Genomic DNA, 18,651 nt, shown 5'->3' on the forward strand with positions numbered 1-18,651 from the left:
ATAGTTTGTGCACTTTATCAGCATGCCCAAACAAGGACGCAGTGGTAACCCATGGCGTGATAAGACACTGACACAGCACAGCACAGGCATCCACTCTCCACACTGAGATAACTCTGGCCAAAATAGACTCAAATGGACCACAAATGCGAGTTTACACGTTTTATTCTTTCATTTGGCAGGTTCTTTTGCACATACAAAGACACGTTCATTGACAAGATTTGGAAAAAAGACGACACCGTTGCATTTTTATTGTCGAATCACATCATAACCATCACCGGTTTAAAGTGCTTATTAAATTAGCTTAGTCACAGACACACAGCGCGGTATATTTCAACACAAATCATTCAGTGTTTTTTTTTTTTCAGTGGCAATGCAAATGTGTAATAACAAAAGCTTTCTCACCCTCATGGGGCATTTTCCTTCAGACTGCACAAAAAGAAGCATTCGAAAGTCCAAAGCAACAATCAGTCCATGTCCGTGTGCTCCTCCAGGGTGTAAGCACGTCACATACAACTTTATAAATGCTCACTGTAGTTTATAGTTTAAGGTGGGTGACATTAAAGCAGGTTTCAGATGCTTTGCAGTGTTGGATCAAAGCTTCCCAGGGCTGGGTATTGAGTCGTCCGCTTTCTTCTCAAACAGGCTTTTCTTACTGGTGATGTCCACGTGCCTCAAATCCTACAAAAGGATTTATTTAAGTGATTAAAATCATCAAGAAAAAAACCTGACAAACATCTCAAACGTCTAGCTCTCCTGCCCTCTAGTGGACGTTTAAGATAAGATAATCCTTTATTGTCCACACATGGGGAAATTTCATATAGAGGAAAAGAACAGATAACTTATAGGAAGTTTAAAAAAACACTCTCAATAGAAATACTCTTATAAACAAAAACTCTTACAAAAAACAAAAAAACTCCTATAGACAAAACCTCCCATTTCCCAACAGGGAAACAAGGGGGAAAATAAATAAAAAAAATAAAAAATAATAAAAACAATAAAAATAAAAAATAAATAATAAAAAATAAATAAATAAATAAATATAAAAATAATAATAATAATAATGATAATAATAATGATAAATAAAATGGGGTGCACGGTGGCAAAGCGGTTAGCGCTCTTGCCTCCCAAGAAGGAGATCGTGGGTTTGATTCCTGGACCAGACCAACATCACATGATCTCTCTGGGTGGAGTCTGCATGTTCTCCCCATGTTATCGTGGGTTCTCTCCGGGTTCTCCGGCTTCCTCCCACCGTCCAAAGACATGCATGTGTTAGGCAAAATTGGTGACTCTAAATTGGCCCTAGTGAATGAATGTGAGGGTGAACTGTCTGTAATGTCTATGTCTCTGTGTTGGCCCTGCGACAAGTTGGCCACTGTCCAGGGTGTACCCCGCCTAAGGCCCGAAGTCACTGGGATAGGCTCCAGTCACCCGCGACCCCGAAAGGGAACAAGCGGTAGAAAATGGATGGATAATAACGATAATAATAATGATAATGGAAAAATAAACACTCTATTCTCATCAGTTATATGCACATGAGTTCAATGCTATTTGCTATTACTGTACAGTTGAATCTATTTGTGGTAGAACGTGTCCTACTTCCGACTTACTGTGTGACCTCCTGATTTCTGAGTAAGTGTGCAAACTGAAAAATAATAGCAATATTCTCCATTCACTGACCGAGGGGCCGTGCGTCAATCCAGTTTGATTCTTCTTATTCATCCATTTATTGATCCGCTCGGACAGTCCAGGTTTGGTGTTTTTGAACTCCTGCAACGCACCGAGATTCAGATAAACATTCACAGACGGTCACAATAAATGCACGAGTGGAAAAAGGTGCGTGTGTGTGTGTGTGTGTGTGTGTGTTTGTGCGAGTGTGCGTGTGTGTGTGTGTGTGTGTAAGGGGCAGTACTTGTCTGCTGGCTCCGAGGCTCTGATCCTGCTGCTGCGGCTGCTCGAACAGGCCTCTCTTTCTGGACACTTCCTCCATCATTGACAGTGTCTGTATCTGGGATACATCCGGAGAGCGCACCATCTCTGACCTCTGCACAGCCACACAGACAGAGGAGAGTTTAGTTTAGCTCATTTGTGGTTAAAACGTTAAAAACAACTGTTGCAAAATACTAAATGTGCCAAGAAATATGTTGATACTGTGGAATAAACAAGCTAAAAGTATATATTAAGCAGCTAAAAACAATGTTCAAGCTTGAGGGAAGAAGCTTTTAGCATTTAGTGGAGCGATAACTTGAATAAACTATATTATTTAAAGCTTTTCTCCTTTTGGTGTTAATGTTACCAAACCGGACAATAATACAGCTGACAAGAAGAGGTTCAATAGCGCAGCAAGTTGTTTGTGAGTTTCCTCAGAAAGAAAAGACCCTGATGAGCCTTTTTCTGCTTTATTAGTTGCGTTTTTGTTGCAGCTCAAGCCAATGGCCCAATGAATTTACTCTCTTCCACTATCTTATCTTATCTTATTTGCACTTCAGAGTCAGCCCTTACAATAGGAAGATGACAGGTATTACAACTAAAATCAATGACAAGTTCAAATATTTAAGGTAAGTATAATAGACCATAATCATAATTCGAGCATCGGTCTGTGTACAAACCTGTGCCGCCTGGGCCAGTCTCTCCATCTTCTCCTGAATGGACCTGGAGGAAATCCTTTGTCTGGAGCTGAGCAAAAAGAGCAAAACATATTCATATTTCATACTGCAATGGATTTAATGAAGTATCAATGATTCAAATCCCAACAATAACTCACTTTCTTTGGAACGATGATGCCGTATCCTCCTCTGGACTTTGCTCCTAAAACAACAACAATATCTTATTAATAAAAATGTAATAATAATAAGAAGAATTAGTGTTTAATTTGTGCTTTCTTACTGTATTCCTTTCAAACTTCTTAGATGCAATCTTGACACTTGCGCTACAAACATGCATAAAACTGATTAATGGGATCAATGGGAAATCACATTATGTTTAAATGTGGCTATTTACTGTACCTCCTCTGCAGTGGTGAAGCCTCCTCCTCCCTTATCTTCATCATCTTTTGTTTTTTTGTGACGCAAAAGAAGATAAGAGAGATCATGACCCAAGTCTTTATTGTGAAGCATCAACGTAACATAAAATTAAATCTGCATCAGACTACTGCACTAAACCTATATCTGTAATTGCAGATATAGTGGAATATGTTGCGTTAGTTGTTAATAATGATCTTTTAAACATTGTGTTGTGCTTGTTTTTACCCTGAAAGAGATGGTCCTGGAGCTCTGTCTGACAAACGCCGGTTTAGATGTCGGTTCAAACTTCGATGAGCCATTTACAGCGTTCTGTGACGGAGAAAATCAAGTATTAAAAACTGCAGGTCACGCTTCAAACACAAGAGGGAACTGTTCTCAATGTTTTACTTGTCCGTATGTGGGACAATGTGACAAGTTATTCAATATTTATATGACTTATGTGATTAACAGTTCCTCTTAATAACGGTTGCACAGAGCATCCACAGATAGTTTGTACAACCTGCTGCACGTGTCCGTTCTGAACAGGGCTTGGACTCGCTCTTGATGCAGACCAGTTTTCCCGCGGTGAGAGAGGAGTCGTCGGGGAGCGAGGGCTCATGGGAGTGGTCGGGGAGCGAGGGCTCATGGGAGTGGTCGGGGAGCGAGGGCTCATGGGAGTTGTGCGACCACTTGCGGATGGACTTTTGTCAAGTGAGATGGACACAGAACTACCACAAAAGACACACAGACAAGCACAATGTGTTTGAAAGACTTGAATAAACCAGAAATACATGGACAAGTACAGTTTAAAATTCTTGTTTTGACTTTTAGAGCTTTGCATGGTCAGGTCCCTCTGTACATCAGCGATCTGATTAAACCGTACGCTCCCTCTCGCTCACTAAGGTCCTTGGACCAAAAACTGTTGTTGGTTCCTCGCACCCGTTTTCGGACCAGAGGAGACAGATCCTTCTAGGCTGTTGCCCCCAAACTCTGGAACAATCTTCCGTTCTCCCTACGGTCACTGGGCTCAGTTACTGCTTTTAAGGGTCAGCTTAAAACCTTTTTATTTAGTCAAGCCTTTTAAATGCACTTGTTTTACGGACTGATTTTACTGTATATTGTTGTATATGTATTGTTCACTGTAAGTTTTTTGTGTTTTTATTGTTTTATTCTGTGTTTTGTGAAGCACTTTGTGACTCTGTCTGTGAAAGGTGCTATATAAATAAAATTTACTTACTTACTTACTTACAAGTGAAGTTATAATTAGGCCTAAACCAAGACAATTACAGCATCTATGATTAAAGTTATTTATACTATTTATGCAAGGATTTATTGTTATAGTTTTACATTCATTATTGTCTTGTTTTTTTTACAACATAGATGCTACAATTGTCCAGGAGAAGGTAAGCTGCAGCAGAATACTACTTACCGTTCAGAAAAGACTATACATGTCACCAAGCGGAAGCTCAGTGTCTTATACTCTTTACTCATCTGTAGACATGTTTGATTTATAGTAATCCTTCCTAATGCATGCAATACAAACTAAAGAGCATATCAACCTGACAAACTTGCGGGCCGGGTTTGTTGTTACTGGTGGATCACGGTCTTTGGACGATGACTCTCCGTTTTCAATCTAACAAAGAGAGAAACAGAAAAGACGATGAAAAAGCACATACGCCTTTGTGCAGTGCCACTCCCCCTGTTGCATAACCATATAGTGTGTGGGCGCAGGAGAGTAATAAAAACATAAAGATGAATGTTGATATACTGTCTCTTATCAAAGCTTCGGGATGATTTGCAAGCTCTAATCATTTCCCAAAAAGTATGTAACCCTTTAGAGCAACGCATTGTATTTATGGACCATTAGTTTATTGTTAACATGGATTTGTTAAAGGAAAGTTATTAAAATGTTAATCACCTTTTCTAAAAACATACTAAGCCAGATTTGGATCTTTCTGGCATGAGAAGAACAAGAAGAAACATACATTTGTTGTATATTATTTTGACATAGTCGTACTTTTCTTAACTGATGTTGTTGCCCCTCTACATACATCTAAATAGAAAAAATATAACTGGCAATGTTTTTGTTTAAAAATAACATTAATCACTACGGCTTTAGATTTAAACTTAAATCCATTCCAAAATGCTTTGCCTTATCAAACATGCTGCATTTTCATCAATAATTAACATCCCTCCTTGTGGGGTAGATAACATCACCCCTGTGCCCTTTATTGTTGGTTTCTTAAGTTGTTTTTTTCTAGCTTCTAAAATTCCCAGTTATTGATTACATGATATTTTCATCATTTATGGAAAATTCGCACAAAACCCGTAACAACCAATTGACCAGATTTGCTCCATCTCTATTTAGTATGTAAATAGAGGGTTTATTTTACCATTATTATTAGTATTATTTTGTCTTACGCTAGCTGTTTTTAATTTATTTTATCTTTATTTTTCCCCTCCATTCCTTATTAAGAATAAGAGGTTCTGTCTATAGGAGTTTTTTGTTTATAAGAGTTTTTGTTCATAAGAGTTCTTCTATTAAGAGTCCTTCCTATAAGTTATCTGTCCTTTTCCTCTGTATCTACCTGCGTTGCAACAATGAAATTTCCCCATGTGTGGACAATAAAGAAATATCTTATCTTATCTTATTATAGGCCTCTAGTGTGTTGTGATGTCTGTTTTCCTCCTGAGCTTTCACCTGTATGTCTTTGCAGCTGCTCTCGCTGCTGCTGCTGCTGCTGCTTCTGGACCTGCGGCTCAAGTTTGTGGTCGGCTGGGCAGGTTTAGACAGATGCACCGCAGAGAGAGACACTGCTGCCCTCTGCGTCTCCTCTAAGTCTCCCAGTGGCTCCGCGGCGACAGCCTCGTCGTCATCGTGCACGTCATCATCATCATCATCATCATCCACTGCCTCCTTCTGCCTCCTCAAGGTCTCCACGTGTCGCAACCTCCGCTTCTCGTCTCGGGATCGAAGCAGCTCCACGAAGTCCAGCTGCGTCTGCTCCGCACTGTAAAGCACATGTGGATCCCGTCAGGCCCAAACATCATGACACACATCCACTCATCCTACACTAAAGCGGTAAAACAAGAGTCTCAGAAGAAGCCTGTGTTTGTAGCTCCTTCTTAATGACAGTGTAAACAAGCGTGAACATGAATCGTGACGCCGCCTTATCAAAGATGTCATCCAGATCCTGTGATATAACCGACATATGCAGCACGTGGTCCAATCGAAACACGCCTTACTGAACATTAAAGGAAAGAGATAAAAGCTTTGTCGGATGCTCTTAATGTGCTGCCCGATCACGTGCACGCTGATGAAAGCTGCCTTCAACTGTAGGCCTTCAGATTCAGTTACTGTGCCAAAGTAAACTGCACCTTTGAAGTCAATATCACATCACACGTCGACATTTTCGCACTTTGGAAATGGATACGCATGACATAGTCCCGTGGGGCAGAGGTGTCCATATCATAACGCCCCTCTATGTCCATGTAATCGTACCTCAAATATGTGCATCTTAATATAAAAGGAGTTAACTGCACCCTGTGGCGACAAAGATGAAACCTAAGCAAAGTTCTAGAGAAAAGACAGTCACATATTATCATTATCTATTGGGAAATGTCTCCAAATGAAATAAAGGGGTGAAACTAAGTGATTGCAACTATTTGAATCAGAGTGACGGACCTGCTGAGGGCTTGGTCGCCCGTGGGTGTCCCGTGGCCAGTCCCTGTCTCTCCCTGCCCCGGATGCTCTGGACCAATCACATGATCGGGGTCAGCGGTGGAGCTCGACCCCCTCACCCTCCGTCTCCTCTCTCTCTCCACCTCCTCCTCATCCTCCACGGTCCAGCGCTGAGCCAGGCTGACAGACAGAAAGACAGAGACAGAAAGACACTTCAGACGGATGTAACTGACAATTAGACAAGCATTTTTCAAGCTTTTTTTTTTAAATCACAGCAAGTGCAATGTAAGGAGGGGTGAACGATACTGGCAAAAATATATTTATCTCTACATCCAACAGAAATATGTTGAATTGAGGTTTAATTATCAGATAAATGTGCAGAAATATAACATTATACCGTTATATAAGTTTACAACATAACCTTTCTCCATTCGTTATTTTCAGTCCGCTGTTTTTGTAGTTCTTTTTTACTTCGCTTTAAACATTATATTCAATATTCACATTTTGCATATCTTCACAAAGAACATTCACAATGTCGGTGTAATCCCTCATTCGTCCAGGCGTGTTCCATAGTAGAAAAAACTTCAGTTGTAGTCATCTGGACTCAGTTTGAAAAATAGACGTTTCGACTCTCATCCAAGAGTCATTGTCAATAACAGAATTTAGGTCGAGAACTCCGATATTAATACTGTTCTGTGGTAAGACCCCCCCATTGGGAGGAGCCTTCCTGAAGTAGAAAGAGTTGTTTGTTTCAACAGAAACTCCCCCTTGTATCTACCGAGCTAGCCTATTCAGAATCTTAATGGGCTATTAGAATCATCTTTGTCTTTGTGAGACCCTGGCTCAACCACCCTGAGTACCTGATTAGCATCTAAACATTCACAATATTATCATCATTGTCACTATTGAATTGTCTGAATATTGTCAATAACAATGTGTCTGGTTCTTTCTTTCTCTCGTTGCGTTCTTTTATAGATCTGAGGTTTGCCCGGGACACTCCACTTAACTTACAGAGTGAATCCAAGCTCAAATTGGGCATGTTTTCAAGGCAATACTTGAGGTTCACTTCAGTTTCTCCACAGTAGTTGAAAATCAAGTTATTATACCCATGCGGCACACCTCGGAATGATGTAATGTTTAATTTCTACAATTAAACTAAAGTATACACTTACTTACTTAACACTATTATAACGGTGATACCAAACCTGCTGTACAAGTTCAACTGCATCTTATCATTAGTAAGAGGCAATGTGAAAACAGTTGTCTGGTGAGTATCTGGAGTGGACTTTAGCAAAAAAATAAATGAAGTAATAAAAAGTGGCCTGTTGTAGACGTCATTTCAACGAGCGCAGTAATATTATTTTAATGTAAAGTATGTCACGCGGCCACTCATTGCATTACAGTACTTTACACTGGCCAAACCCAGGATTAGACTGGTTTAAATACACACAGTAAACATTGACATCGTGTAATGATAAACTTACCTGGACAACGCGGACCAATTTTTCCGACTGATTGACATTTATTTAATTCTGACCCACAACGAGAGCCTAAAGGTAGAGTCCAGATTAAATGTAGAGTCCAGGTGCAGGAAACAGCCCAAAGAGCAAACAGAAAGTCGAGTGGCACTTTGAGGGCGGCAGAGCGAGCACCTTTACCCCAGCGCGCCTGCCGAGTCACGTGACCGCGGCGCGCAGGTAAGACTGCTCTGCGGTGCGGGAAGACTACGGGGCAGACTACGGGGCATTCTGCAGGTTACACGCTCAAACTACGGGGCATTCTGCAAGTTACACGGAGCATTCTGCAGGTTACACGTTCAAACTACGGGGCATTCTGCAGGTTACACGCTCAAACTACGGGGCATTCTGCAGGTTACACGTTCAAACTACGGGGCATTCTGCAGGTTACACGCTCAAACTACGGGGCATTCTGCAAGTTACACGGAGCATTCTGCAGGTTACACGTTCAAACTACGGGGCATTCTGCAGGTTACACGCTCAAACTACGGGGCATTCTGCAGGTTACACGTTCAAACTACGGGGCATTCTGCAGGTTACACGCTCAAACTACGGGGCATTCTGCAAGTTACACGGAGCATTCTGCAGGTTACACGTTCAAACTACGGGGCATTCTGCAGGTTACACGCTCAAACTACGGGGCATTCTGCAAGTTACACGGGGCATTCTGCAGGTTACACGTTCAAACTACGGGGCATTTGCTGATAAATAGTTGGCCGTTATAATGCACAGATGCAGGCCAAATGCATATCAGACATAAAATGATTGCAAACTAAATGTTGAAATATAATATGCAATGCAACACGAGATTATATTTGTTGTTTTTTGTTGTGCAAATGCACAGCTAAACCAAGCTGTCACATACAATTAAAGATGGGGTGCCTCTCGTTTATGTAAATGAGTGTGTTTTGTGTTTTCTTCCAAGAGTCTATTGTAAGAACAACACTTTGTGACAAAATGAGACCACTGGGTGCTGGGTGACACATGGACTACTACTACCACTGAGGGAAAATCATGATGTGGATTTGAATTTAACTCAACTTCCGATGAAGATAAAAATGATTTGACAATATTTAACAATAATAGGGTATTACTGTCTAAAATGGAAATAGGAACATAAGAAGATGAAATTATAACAGAGTTTTTAAATGACAGCAGTTCTTCACTTACTGTATGTATGACATGTGTTCAATGCTTTCTTTGCATGTGTACAGTTGGATTTATAGTTAGTGAGTTTGAGAGACTACACCCTTCACACGCAGTCAGCTTTAGAGCATATCTGCTGGACTCTGACCCTTGAAATTTCCCTGCATGCACCTGGCTTGTTCTGAGTCCCTCATAAGCTCAAGAGTTACACTGCTAGAGTCACTTTTGGAAAAATCATAAGAATAGTTTTTATCAATCCTTTTTTTTTTTAATCTCGAGTTGCGCTTATCGTCTATTCCCGGTAGATTTCATTGAGGCGTAAAGTTGATGTTCCTTCCAGGCGCATGACACCTCTAGCTTCAACAATAAAATCAAAGTGCTTTTTTATGATCATGCAAAACCGTTTATACCTGATCACTGACCTCAGAGATAAAACAGTAGTAACACATCTAACTAGATAATGTGCGAGTGTCTGTATTCTTGCATAAAAGTACTTTCTTATTATTGTTAGGCTCGAGTCTATTGTTCTTTCCCTGGTTTCTTATTCCTATTATTCCTATTCTTCATGTTCATGTTGTTGTTGTTGTTGTTGTTGTTGTTTTATGGCGGTTGGCATCCGAGTCTTGCATTACCGCCAGACTTGTTGTTGTTGTTGTTGTTTTATGGCGGTTGGCATCCAATTGTTGCATTACCGCCAGACTTTATTCCTCAGACTTTTCGTAGTCCTCAGACTCTGTCGTAGTCCGTAAAAGTACTCCTTCCATTGCTTTGGTGTTACAAAGCCCATGAGGTCATGATATGTCTTTGTGACTAGAATAGTTGTTGTTGTTTCAGAGACCAACCGGCTTCAGGACACAACAACAGATGCAACACTTGGATGCCAACCGCCATTATTGTACAAAACTGTGAGGAGACCTTGCTCAACACCCGGTCTGGAGAGACGGGAGATGGCGGAGGAGAGTGGATCGGGGATGGAGGACGTTCTGGACGGCATGGAGGAGCAGCCTTTTCTGCCTGCGCGTGCCCGGAGACGTGGAAGGTCCCTTGGCTCGTCCGAGGGTTCTGGGAATGAGCGGCGGGATGAGGCTGAGGCTGTTGATGTCCGGGGTGAGAGCGGAGACTGTAGGGTGATCATAAAGCTTGCACAGGATGGTGCGTCCTTTGGGGAGTGGAATTCAGTGGCATTGTCGGGGAGCCTGGCTGTGGCTGTGGGAGTGATCAAGAGTGCGAGTGTCCTTAGAGATGGCTCGCTGCTGGTCGTGTGCAAGGACGCGGCTCAGCAACGGAAGGCGATTGGAACTAAACGTCTGGGTGGAAAGGACATTCTTGTGTCTAATGCTGAAAGAAACACGGTCAGAGGAGTTATCGTAGGCGTCCCTACGGCGACGTCTGTGGATGAAGTTAAGGAGAATTTGACGGGAGTTACGGTGGTGGACGCTAGGCGTTTGAAGGTGACCCGGTTTGGGGTAAGATGTGACAGCTTGTCGGTAATGGTAACACTTGAAGGGAGGTGCCTGCCTAGTAAGGTGTTCATTGGGTACATGTGCTATAGCGTCAGGCCATATGTTCCGCCGCCCCTGCGTTGCTTTAAGTGCCAGCGCTTTGGGCATATTGCAGCGGTCTGTAGAGGGAGGCAAAGGTGTGGTAAAAAAAAAAAAATAAAAAAAAAAAAAAAAAAAAAGATGACCCGGGATGGGGTAAGGTGTGACAGCCTGTCGATAATGATTGGATTTGAAGGTGGGATCCTGCCTCGTGTGGTGTGCGTTGGGTACATGCGCTATGGCGTACGCCCATATGTTCTGCCGCCCCTGCGTTGCTTCAAGTGCCAGCGCTTTGGGCATATTGCAGCGGTCTGTAGAGGGAAGCAGAAGTGTGGTAAATGTGCAGGAGACCACGAGTATGGGAAGTGTGACGACGGAGCAAAACTCAAGTGCTGTAACTGTGGGGGAGAGCATAGCTCTGCCTACGGGGGATGCGTGTTCAGCAAGAGGGCTGCTGAGGTGCAAAAAGTTAGAGCCTCTCAAGGCATATCCTACGCGGATGCGGTCAAGAAGGTGTCTGGTAGTCAGGTGACGGTGGATGCAGTGGGGGCTGCCAGTGCTGCTGGTGTCCTAGGCGACAGGGGAGGGGGCAGCGTTGCCCGCGGCCAGGGGGAGGTCCCCACTGGGATGCCTGTGAGTGTGGCTTCCACGGGCAGAGGCCCTGTGGGTGCGGAGGATGTACTGGTTGTGAAGAGGAAAGATTTCTTCCTCTTTATAGTGGAAGTGATTAACTGTACTGGGCAAACCAAGAAGAGATCCGAAAAGACTAAGATCATCGCTAAGGCTGCAGGGAAGTACTTTGGAGCTGGGGGCCCCGAGTGGACGGAGATAGAGGATGCGCTGCGGGAGGGCGCCCTGCCCCATTCTGGCAGTGGGAGTGGGGGGGCTCCCGATGCGCCGTCAGGTTCCGGGGGCTCATAATGGCGGTGGTTGTCTTGCAATGGAATGCGCGTAGTCTTCGTGCTAATGGCCAGGAATTTAAGCATTTTGTCTCTACCTTGTTGAACAAGCCTCACGTTATGTGCGTGCAGGAGACTTGGTTACGACCTAGGTGGGATTTTGGGATACAAGGGTATGTGTGTGTTAGGAATGATAGGGAGCAGGGTAGAGGCGGAGGTGTGGCTGTGTTTGTCCGAGATGACCTAAATTACGTTGTTGTCAGTGTGAGTAAAGCGCCGGAGGCCCTGGCGGTGAGGGTCTGGCTGGGTGGTGAAGCTGTTACTGTGGTTAACCTTTATAATCCGTGTGGTGAGTTAACGTTAGAGTCGTTACATAGTATCGGTAAGGATGTTCGGGGAAAGGCCGTGTGGTGTGGGGATTTTAATGCGCATAGCGCTTTGTGGGGCGGTAGTGGTACCGATAGGTATGGGCAGGTGGTAGAGGGTTTTATCAATCAAAGGGAGTTGGTTTGTCTGAATGATGGGGGTGGGACCCGCTATGATATGGGGACCGGTGCGGAAAGTGCAATAGATCTTACACTTGTGTCCAAGGAGTTAGCTGGTGTTTGTAGTTGGGAGGTTCTTGGTAATCTTTCTTTTGGTAGCGATCACTATCTAGTCCGCACCGTGATTGGCTTTGGGAGCTGTGTGGTCAGGGGGACGAGGATCCAGAGGTGGCAGTTGGCAAGGGCGAACTGGGGGGCTTTCCTGAGGAAAGCTGATGATGGTTCTAGGGTTCTGCAGGAAGGAGGATTGACTCAGGTGGATGATCTCAATAGTGCAATTGTCTCGCTCATCACGCAGTCAGCGGTAGGCACGATTCCTAAGAGTGGTGGTAGTGGACATAGGAAGCGGGTGCCGTGGTGGACTGAAGCATGTGGTCATGCTGTTAGGGCGAGAAATGCGGCGTTTCGCCGGCTAAGGGTTGCCCACACTGAGGGTGCCCTCATTGACTACAAGAGGGCCCGCGCTGTTGTGCGGAAAACTGTGAGAACGGCCAAGAGTGCCTATTGGAGGCGGTATTGTTCCAAAATTGGGAGAGAAACGCGTCTCGGGGATGTTTGGGGGATGATTAAGCGGATGCATGGGGTTGAGCGCCGTCATGGGACCCCGGTCCTAATACTGAATGGTGTTGAAGCAGTCAGCGACGTTGACAAAGCTGAACTGTTGGCCAGCACCTTTGTGTCGGTGCACAGCTCTGACAATCTCTCACCTGCGGAAAGGCACTACAGGGAGAGTACTTTGGCCCAGAATTCTGAGCTGATTGGGCACCAGCCTTCGACTCAAGATGACCTTGACCTTCCGTTTAGTTTGTTTGAGCTAAGGAGAGCACTTTCTAAGGCGAAACAGACAGCCCCGGGTAAAGATGAGGTGTGCTATGACATGCTCTCTCATTTGACTGATGACACGCTTGGGCTAGTCCTGGGTCTTTTCAACCGTGTTTGGGATTCAGGTTGTGTTCCATCTGCGTGGAAACAGTCTACGGTGGTGCCGGTTCTGAAGCCGGGTAGGCCAGCGTCTGACCCTTCAAGTTATAGGCCGATTGCCTTGACGTCGCAGCTCGGGAAAACGATGGAGCGCATGGTTACCGAGCGGTTGGATTACTTCTTGGAGAGTCAGGGTTTGCTTCCCGCGCACCAGAGTGGTTTCCGTAGGGGCAGGAACACCATGGATTCCGTGTTGTGTTTGGAATCTGATATCCAGCTGGCCAGGGCTCAGAAAGAAAAGGTTATTGCGGTGCTCTTTGATGTGGAGAAGGCGTACGATATGGTTTGGAAGGATGGGCTCCTCATTAAGCTGCGGAAGTGTGGTGTGAAGGGTAAACTGTTTAACTGGGTCCGGAGCTTTCTGTCTGGCCGGCGTATCCAAACCAGAGTGGGCGCTGCTTACTCTGGGGTCTATGGGGTGGAGAATGGTATCCCGCAGGGGAGTGTGTGTAGCCCTATCTTGTTCAATGTTATGATTAAGGACATCTTTGACGACGTGGATGGGTCTGTTGGGAGGAGCCTTTATGCTGACGATGGCGCTCTATGGGTGAGAGGGAGGAATCTCCGGTTTTACGAGGCGAAACTGCAAAGGGCAATACAGCAGGTGGAGCAGTGGACCCTGAAGTGGGGGTTTAAACTGTCCGTACGCAAGTCTCAAGTGATCTGTTTCTTCAATGGGCATAGGGACGTCTCCCTTCGACTGCATGGGCAGGTGCTCGAACAGGTCAGGGAGGTGAGGTTCTTGGGGGTCACCTTTGACGAGAGGCTTAGTTGGCGTCGGCACATTGATGAGGTCAGTGGTAAATGCAAAAGGGTGAATAACTTGCTTCGTTGTCTATCCGGCCAAGACTGGGGGGCCAGCAGAAGGTCGCTCCTGGGTATTTATCGGGCCGTCATGAGGGCGGCTATTGATTATGGCTGTATAGCCTACATGTCTGCGGCTGAGACTAACTTAAAGAAGCTTGATGTGGAGCAAGCCCAGGCCTTGCGCATCTGCTGTAGGGCTTTTAGGACCTCCCCTGTCTCGGCGCTGCAGGTTGAGTTGGGGGTATTGCCGTTACGGCTCCGGAGGCTAGAACTTCTGTTGGCTTACTGGGTGAATGTGCAAGGTCATACGAGCTCTCACCCGGTGAGGGACTTTCTCAGGGTTGATGGGGGGCAGAGTGAGGCTGGCGGTATGGTTTTCAGCCAGGTAGGAAATGCGAAGGCGCGGCTTGCGGGGGTTGGTGATCTGCGTGTGAGCCCGTCGGTGGCTTTGTCTGCTATAGCTCCGTGGAAGTTTGTCCCGGCTCCTGTTGATGTTAGCTTGCATGGCAAGCTTAGAGGAGTCGCTGGGAGGGCACCGCAGTTTGCCGTTCAAGCGCTCATCGATAAGCACTCAGGTGATGTGTTTATTTATACCGACGGGTCTAGGGATCCTGAGAGTGGGCGTACTGGCGCCGCTTATTTTGTGCCTGACCTGGGGCTAGCGGTCAAGAAGAGGTTGACAGATCGCCTTTCTGTTTTCACGTCGGAACTTATAGCGATACGGTTGGCGTTGGAATGGGCGGAATCTGCTTTGCAGTGTTGCGGCATTGTGGTGGCCTCTGACAGCCTTTCTGCATTGCAAAGCATTAAATCTGGGAAATCGGATTGCAGACAGGATGTGTTGAATGGCATCTTCTGTCTGACGCTCTCCCTGTCCAGGAAGGATGTGAGGGTTTCCTTCATTTGGGTCCCTGCGCATGTGGGGGTGGATGGTAACGAAATGGCTGATGCACTGGCTAAACGTTCCCTTCGGCGGCCATCAATTGATGTGGCGGTTGAGTTGGGCAAGTCTGAAATCAAGCCCGTTATCAAGAGTCATGTGGTCGGCCTTTGGCAGGAATTTTGGAGCCACTGTGTTACTGGACGGCATCTCTATCACATACAGGGTAGTGTGGGTCCTTGCGGGTCTATGGGCAGGAACGCGTGGGAGGAAAGGGCCTTCGCCCGCATGAGGATTGGCCATACTGGACTCAATTGGTCACTGAGTAGGATAGGCAAACATCCGACCGGTCTGTGTGGTCACTGTCGGGTGCCAGAGACTGTCGAGCATGTGCTGATTTGCTGTGAGGCTTATGATAGGGAAAGGGCCGGGTTGGCCTTGTGGTTTCGGAATAATGGGCGGGAGTTCAATCTGCGGAACGTTCTGGCGATCCAGTCACAGGGTTTGTGTCAGGCTGTGGTTGCTTACTTACTTACTTACTTATGTTGTTGTTGTTGTTGTTGTTTTATGGCGGTTGGCATCCGAGTGTTGCATTACCGCCAGACTTTATTCCTCAGACGTTTCGTAGTCCTCAGACTCTGTCGTAGTCCGTAAAAGTACTCCTCCCATTGCTTTGGCGTTACAAAGCCCATGAGGTCATGATGTGTTTTTGTGACTAGAATAGTTGTTGTGTCAGAGACCAACCGGCTTTATTCCAGGGAGACTCTTCTTCACCTTCCTCGCCCTCTTTGACGTTCGGTGCTTTGGAGCACAGGGCTGGGTAAACGTTTATAGAGGTGGGGGGTGTTGGAGACTGAGCCGAGGATGAGGAGCAAGAGGATGTTCTAACGCGCTTGGACTTCATGGGCCTAGAAACGCCAAAGTGATGGAAGAAGGACTTCTAAAGGATAAAACGACAAAGACGTCCCATGACCTCATGGGCTTTGTAAAACAACAAAGACAGAGTCATGTGGTCGGCCTTTGGCAGGAATTTTGGAGCCACTGTGTTACTGGACGGCATCTCTATCACATACAGGGTAGTGTGGGTCCTTGCGGGTCTGTGGGCAGGAACGCGTGGGAGGAAAGGGCCTTCGCCCGCATGAGGATTGGCCATACTGGACTCAATTGGTCACTGAGTAGGATAGGCAAACATCCGACCGGTCTGTGTGGTCACTGTCGGGTGCCAGAGACTGTCGAGCATGTGCTGATTTGCTGTGAGGCTTATGATAGGGAAAGGGCCGGGTTGGCCTTGTGGTTTCGGAATAATGGGCGGGAGTTCAATCTGCGGAACGTTCTGGCGATCCAGTCACAGGGTTTGTGTCAGGCTGTGGTTGCTTACTTATGTAGCACAGGGCTGGGTAAACGTTTATAGAGGTGGGGGGTGTTGGAGACTGAGCCGAGGATGAGGAGCAAGAGGATGTTCTAACGCGCTTGGACTTCATGGGCCTAGAAACGCCAAAGTGATGGAAGAAGGACTTCTAAAGGATAAAACGACAAAGACGTCCCATGACCTCATGGGCTTTGTAAAACAACAAAGACGTCCCATGATCTCATGGGCTTTGTACTTCCAAAGCACCGAACGTCAAAGAGGGCGAGGAAGGTGAAGAAGAGTCTCCCTGGAATAAAGCCGGTTGGTCTCTGACACAACAACTATTCTAGTCACAAAAACACATCATGACCTCATGGGCTTTGTAACGCCAAAGCGATGGGAGGAGTACTTTTACGGACTACGACAGAGTCTGAGGACTACGAAACGTCTGAGGAATAAAGTCTGGCGGTAATGCAACACTCGGATGCCAACCGCCATAAAACAACAACAACAACAACAACAACAACAACAACAACAACAACAAAGACGTCCCATGATCTCATGGGCTTTGTACTTCCAAAGCACCGAACGTCAAGGAGGGCGAGGAAGGTGAAGAAGAGTCTCCCTGGAATAAGGCCGGTTGGTCTCTGACACAACAACTATTCTAGTCACAAAAACACATCATGACCTCATGGGCTTTGTAACGCCAAAGCAATGGGAGGAGTACTTTTACGGACTACGACAGAGTCTGAGGACTACGAAACGTCTGAGGAATAAAGTCTGGCGGTAATGCAACACTCGGATGCCAACCGCCATAAAACAACAACAACAACAACAACAACAACAACACAACAAGAGGATGTTCTAACGCGCTTTGAACTCATGGGCCTAGAAACGCCAAAGTGATGGAAGAAGGTCTTCTAAAGGATACAACAACAAAGACGTCCCATGACTTCATGGGCTTTGTAACGCCAAAGCAATGGAATAAGAACTTTTAAGGGCTACGACAAAGTCTGAGGGGAGGAAGAACTTCTATAAGATACAATAACAAAGACATCTCATGACCTCTTGGGCTTTGTCAAAGCACTGGAAGTCAAAGCACTGGAAGAAGGACTTTTAGGACTTCGACAAAGTCTAGGGAATAAAGTCTGGCGGTAATGCAACACTCGGATGCCAACCGCCATAAAACAACAACAACAACAACAACAACAACAACAACCGAACGTCAAAGAAGGAGAGGAAGATGAAGAAGAGTCTCCCTGGAATAAAGCCGGTTGGTCTCTGAAACAACAACTATTCTAGTCACAAAGTCATATCATGACCTCATGGGCTTTGTAACACCAAAGCAATGGAAGGAGTACTTTTACGGACTACGACAGAGTCTGAGGACTACGACAAAGTCTGAGGAATAAAGTCTGGCGGTAATGCAACACTTGGATGCCAACCGCCATAAAACAACAACAACAACAACAACAACAACCGGCTTCAGTCACAAAGACATATAACCTCATGGGCTTTGTAACACTAAAGCAATGGAAGGAGTACTTTTACGGACTACGACAGAGTCTGAGGACTACGAAAAGTCTGAGGAATAAACTCTGGCGGTAATGCAACACTTGGATGCCAACCGCCATAAAACAACAACAACAACAACAACAACAACAACAACAACAACAACCGGCTTTATTCCAGGGAGACTCTTCTTCATCTTCCTCTCCTTCTTTGACGTTCGATGCTTCCACCGTACAGCTTTATTCTTTAGGCTTCATTCTATAGGCTTTAATATTTCCACTGATGTCGCTGCTTGGTAGCCGTGCGTCTACGAGACTGGACGAGGACAGGAGACCACCCCCACCCCCATCTCGTCACTCTGATCACTCTGACTCCCCAAAAGCAGACCCCCATCACTCCGACTCCCATTTAGCGCCTTTAGCCTGTTTTCTATATCTGCCCAATCAAGCTCCTTTGTTCCAAGGAATCTCCCTGCAGCTTTAGCAATGATCCTGATCCTTTCAGTTCTGCTTTGAGTCTGAGCAGCACAGTTTACAACATCCACCATCCTCTCTATCCACAACCAGGGTATTCTCATTAATTCTGGAACCTGCACACTTGGGACCTCCACTCTTGAAACCTTCACACTTCTTGGGAGCCACGCTGGCCTTTCTCATTTTGCCCTGGCTGGGAGCAGCGCTGGCTCCTCTCTCTGTATTTACTCTAAACTCGTTACTTGAAACTTTCTTGACCGCATCTGCATAGGATACACCTTGAGAGACCTTTATTTTATGCACCTCAGCAGCTCTTTTGCT

At 45.5% G+C, this 18,651-nt stretch overlaps 1 protein-coding gene across 1 annotated transcript; it reads right to left on the bottom strand.

The window, feature by feature from the left end:
- Window positions 1-300: 300 nt before the first annotated feature.
- On the bottom strand, window positions 301-8,311 carry lad1 (ladinin). Its single transcript, XM_072448573.1, has 13 exons — window positions 8,166-8,311; window positions 6,685-6,861; window positions 5,701-6,010; window positions 4,559-4,632; window positions 3,520-3,727; window positions 3,246-3,329; window positions 3,003-3,046; window positions 2,884-2,926; window positions 2,762-2,805; window positions 2,607-2,673; window positions 1,910-2,041; window positions 1,678-1,767; window positions 301-678 (listed from the first exon to the last, which is right to left on the bottom strand). Exons 1-13 carry the CDS (start codon window positions 8,201-8,203, stop codon window positions 592-594), a joined length of 1,398 nt encoding a protein of 465 aa, XP_072304674.1. The 5' UTR covers window positions 8,204-8,311; the 3' UTR covers window positions 301-591.
- Window positions 8,312-18,651: the final 10,340 nt, after the last annotated feature.

The sequence above is a fragment of the Eucyclogobius newberryi genome, unplaced genomic scaffold (assembly GCF_026437365.1).
Source record: "Eucyclogobius newberryi isolate DKJ021-1_F unplaced genomic scaffold, fEucNew1.0.hap1 SCAF_17, whole genome shotgun sequence".
NCBI lineage: Eukaryota > Metazoa > Chordata > Actinopteri > Gobiiformes > Gobiidae > Eucyclogobius > Eucyclogobius newberryi.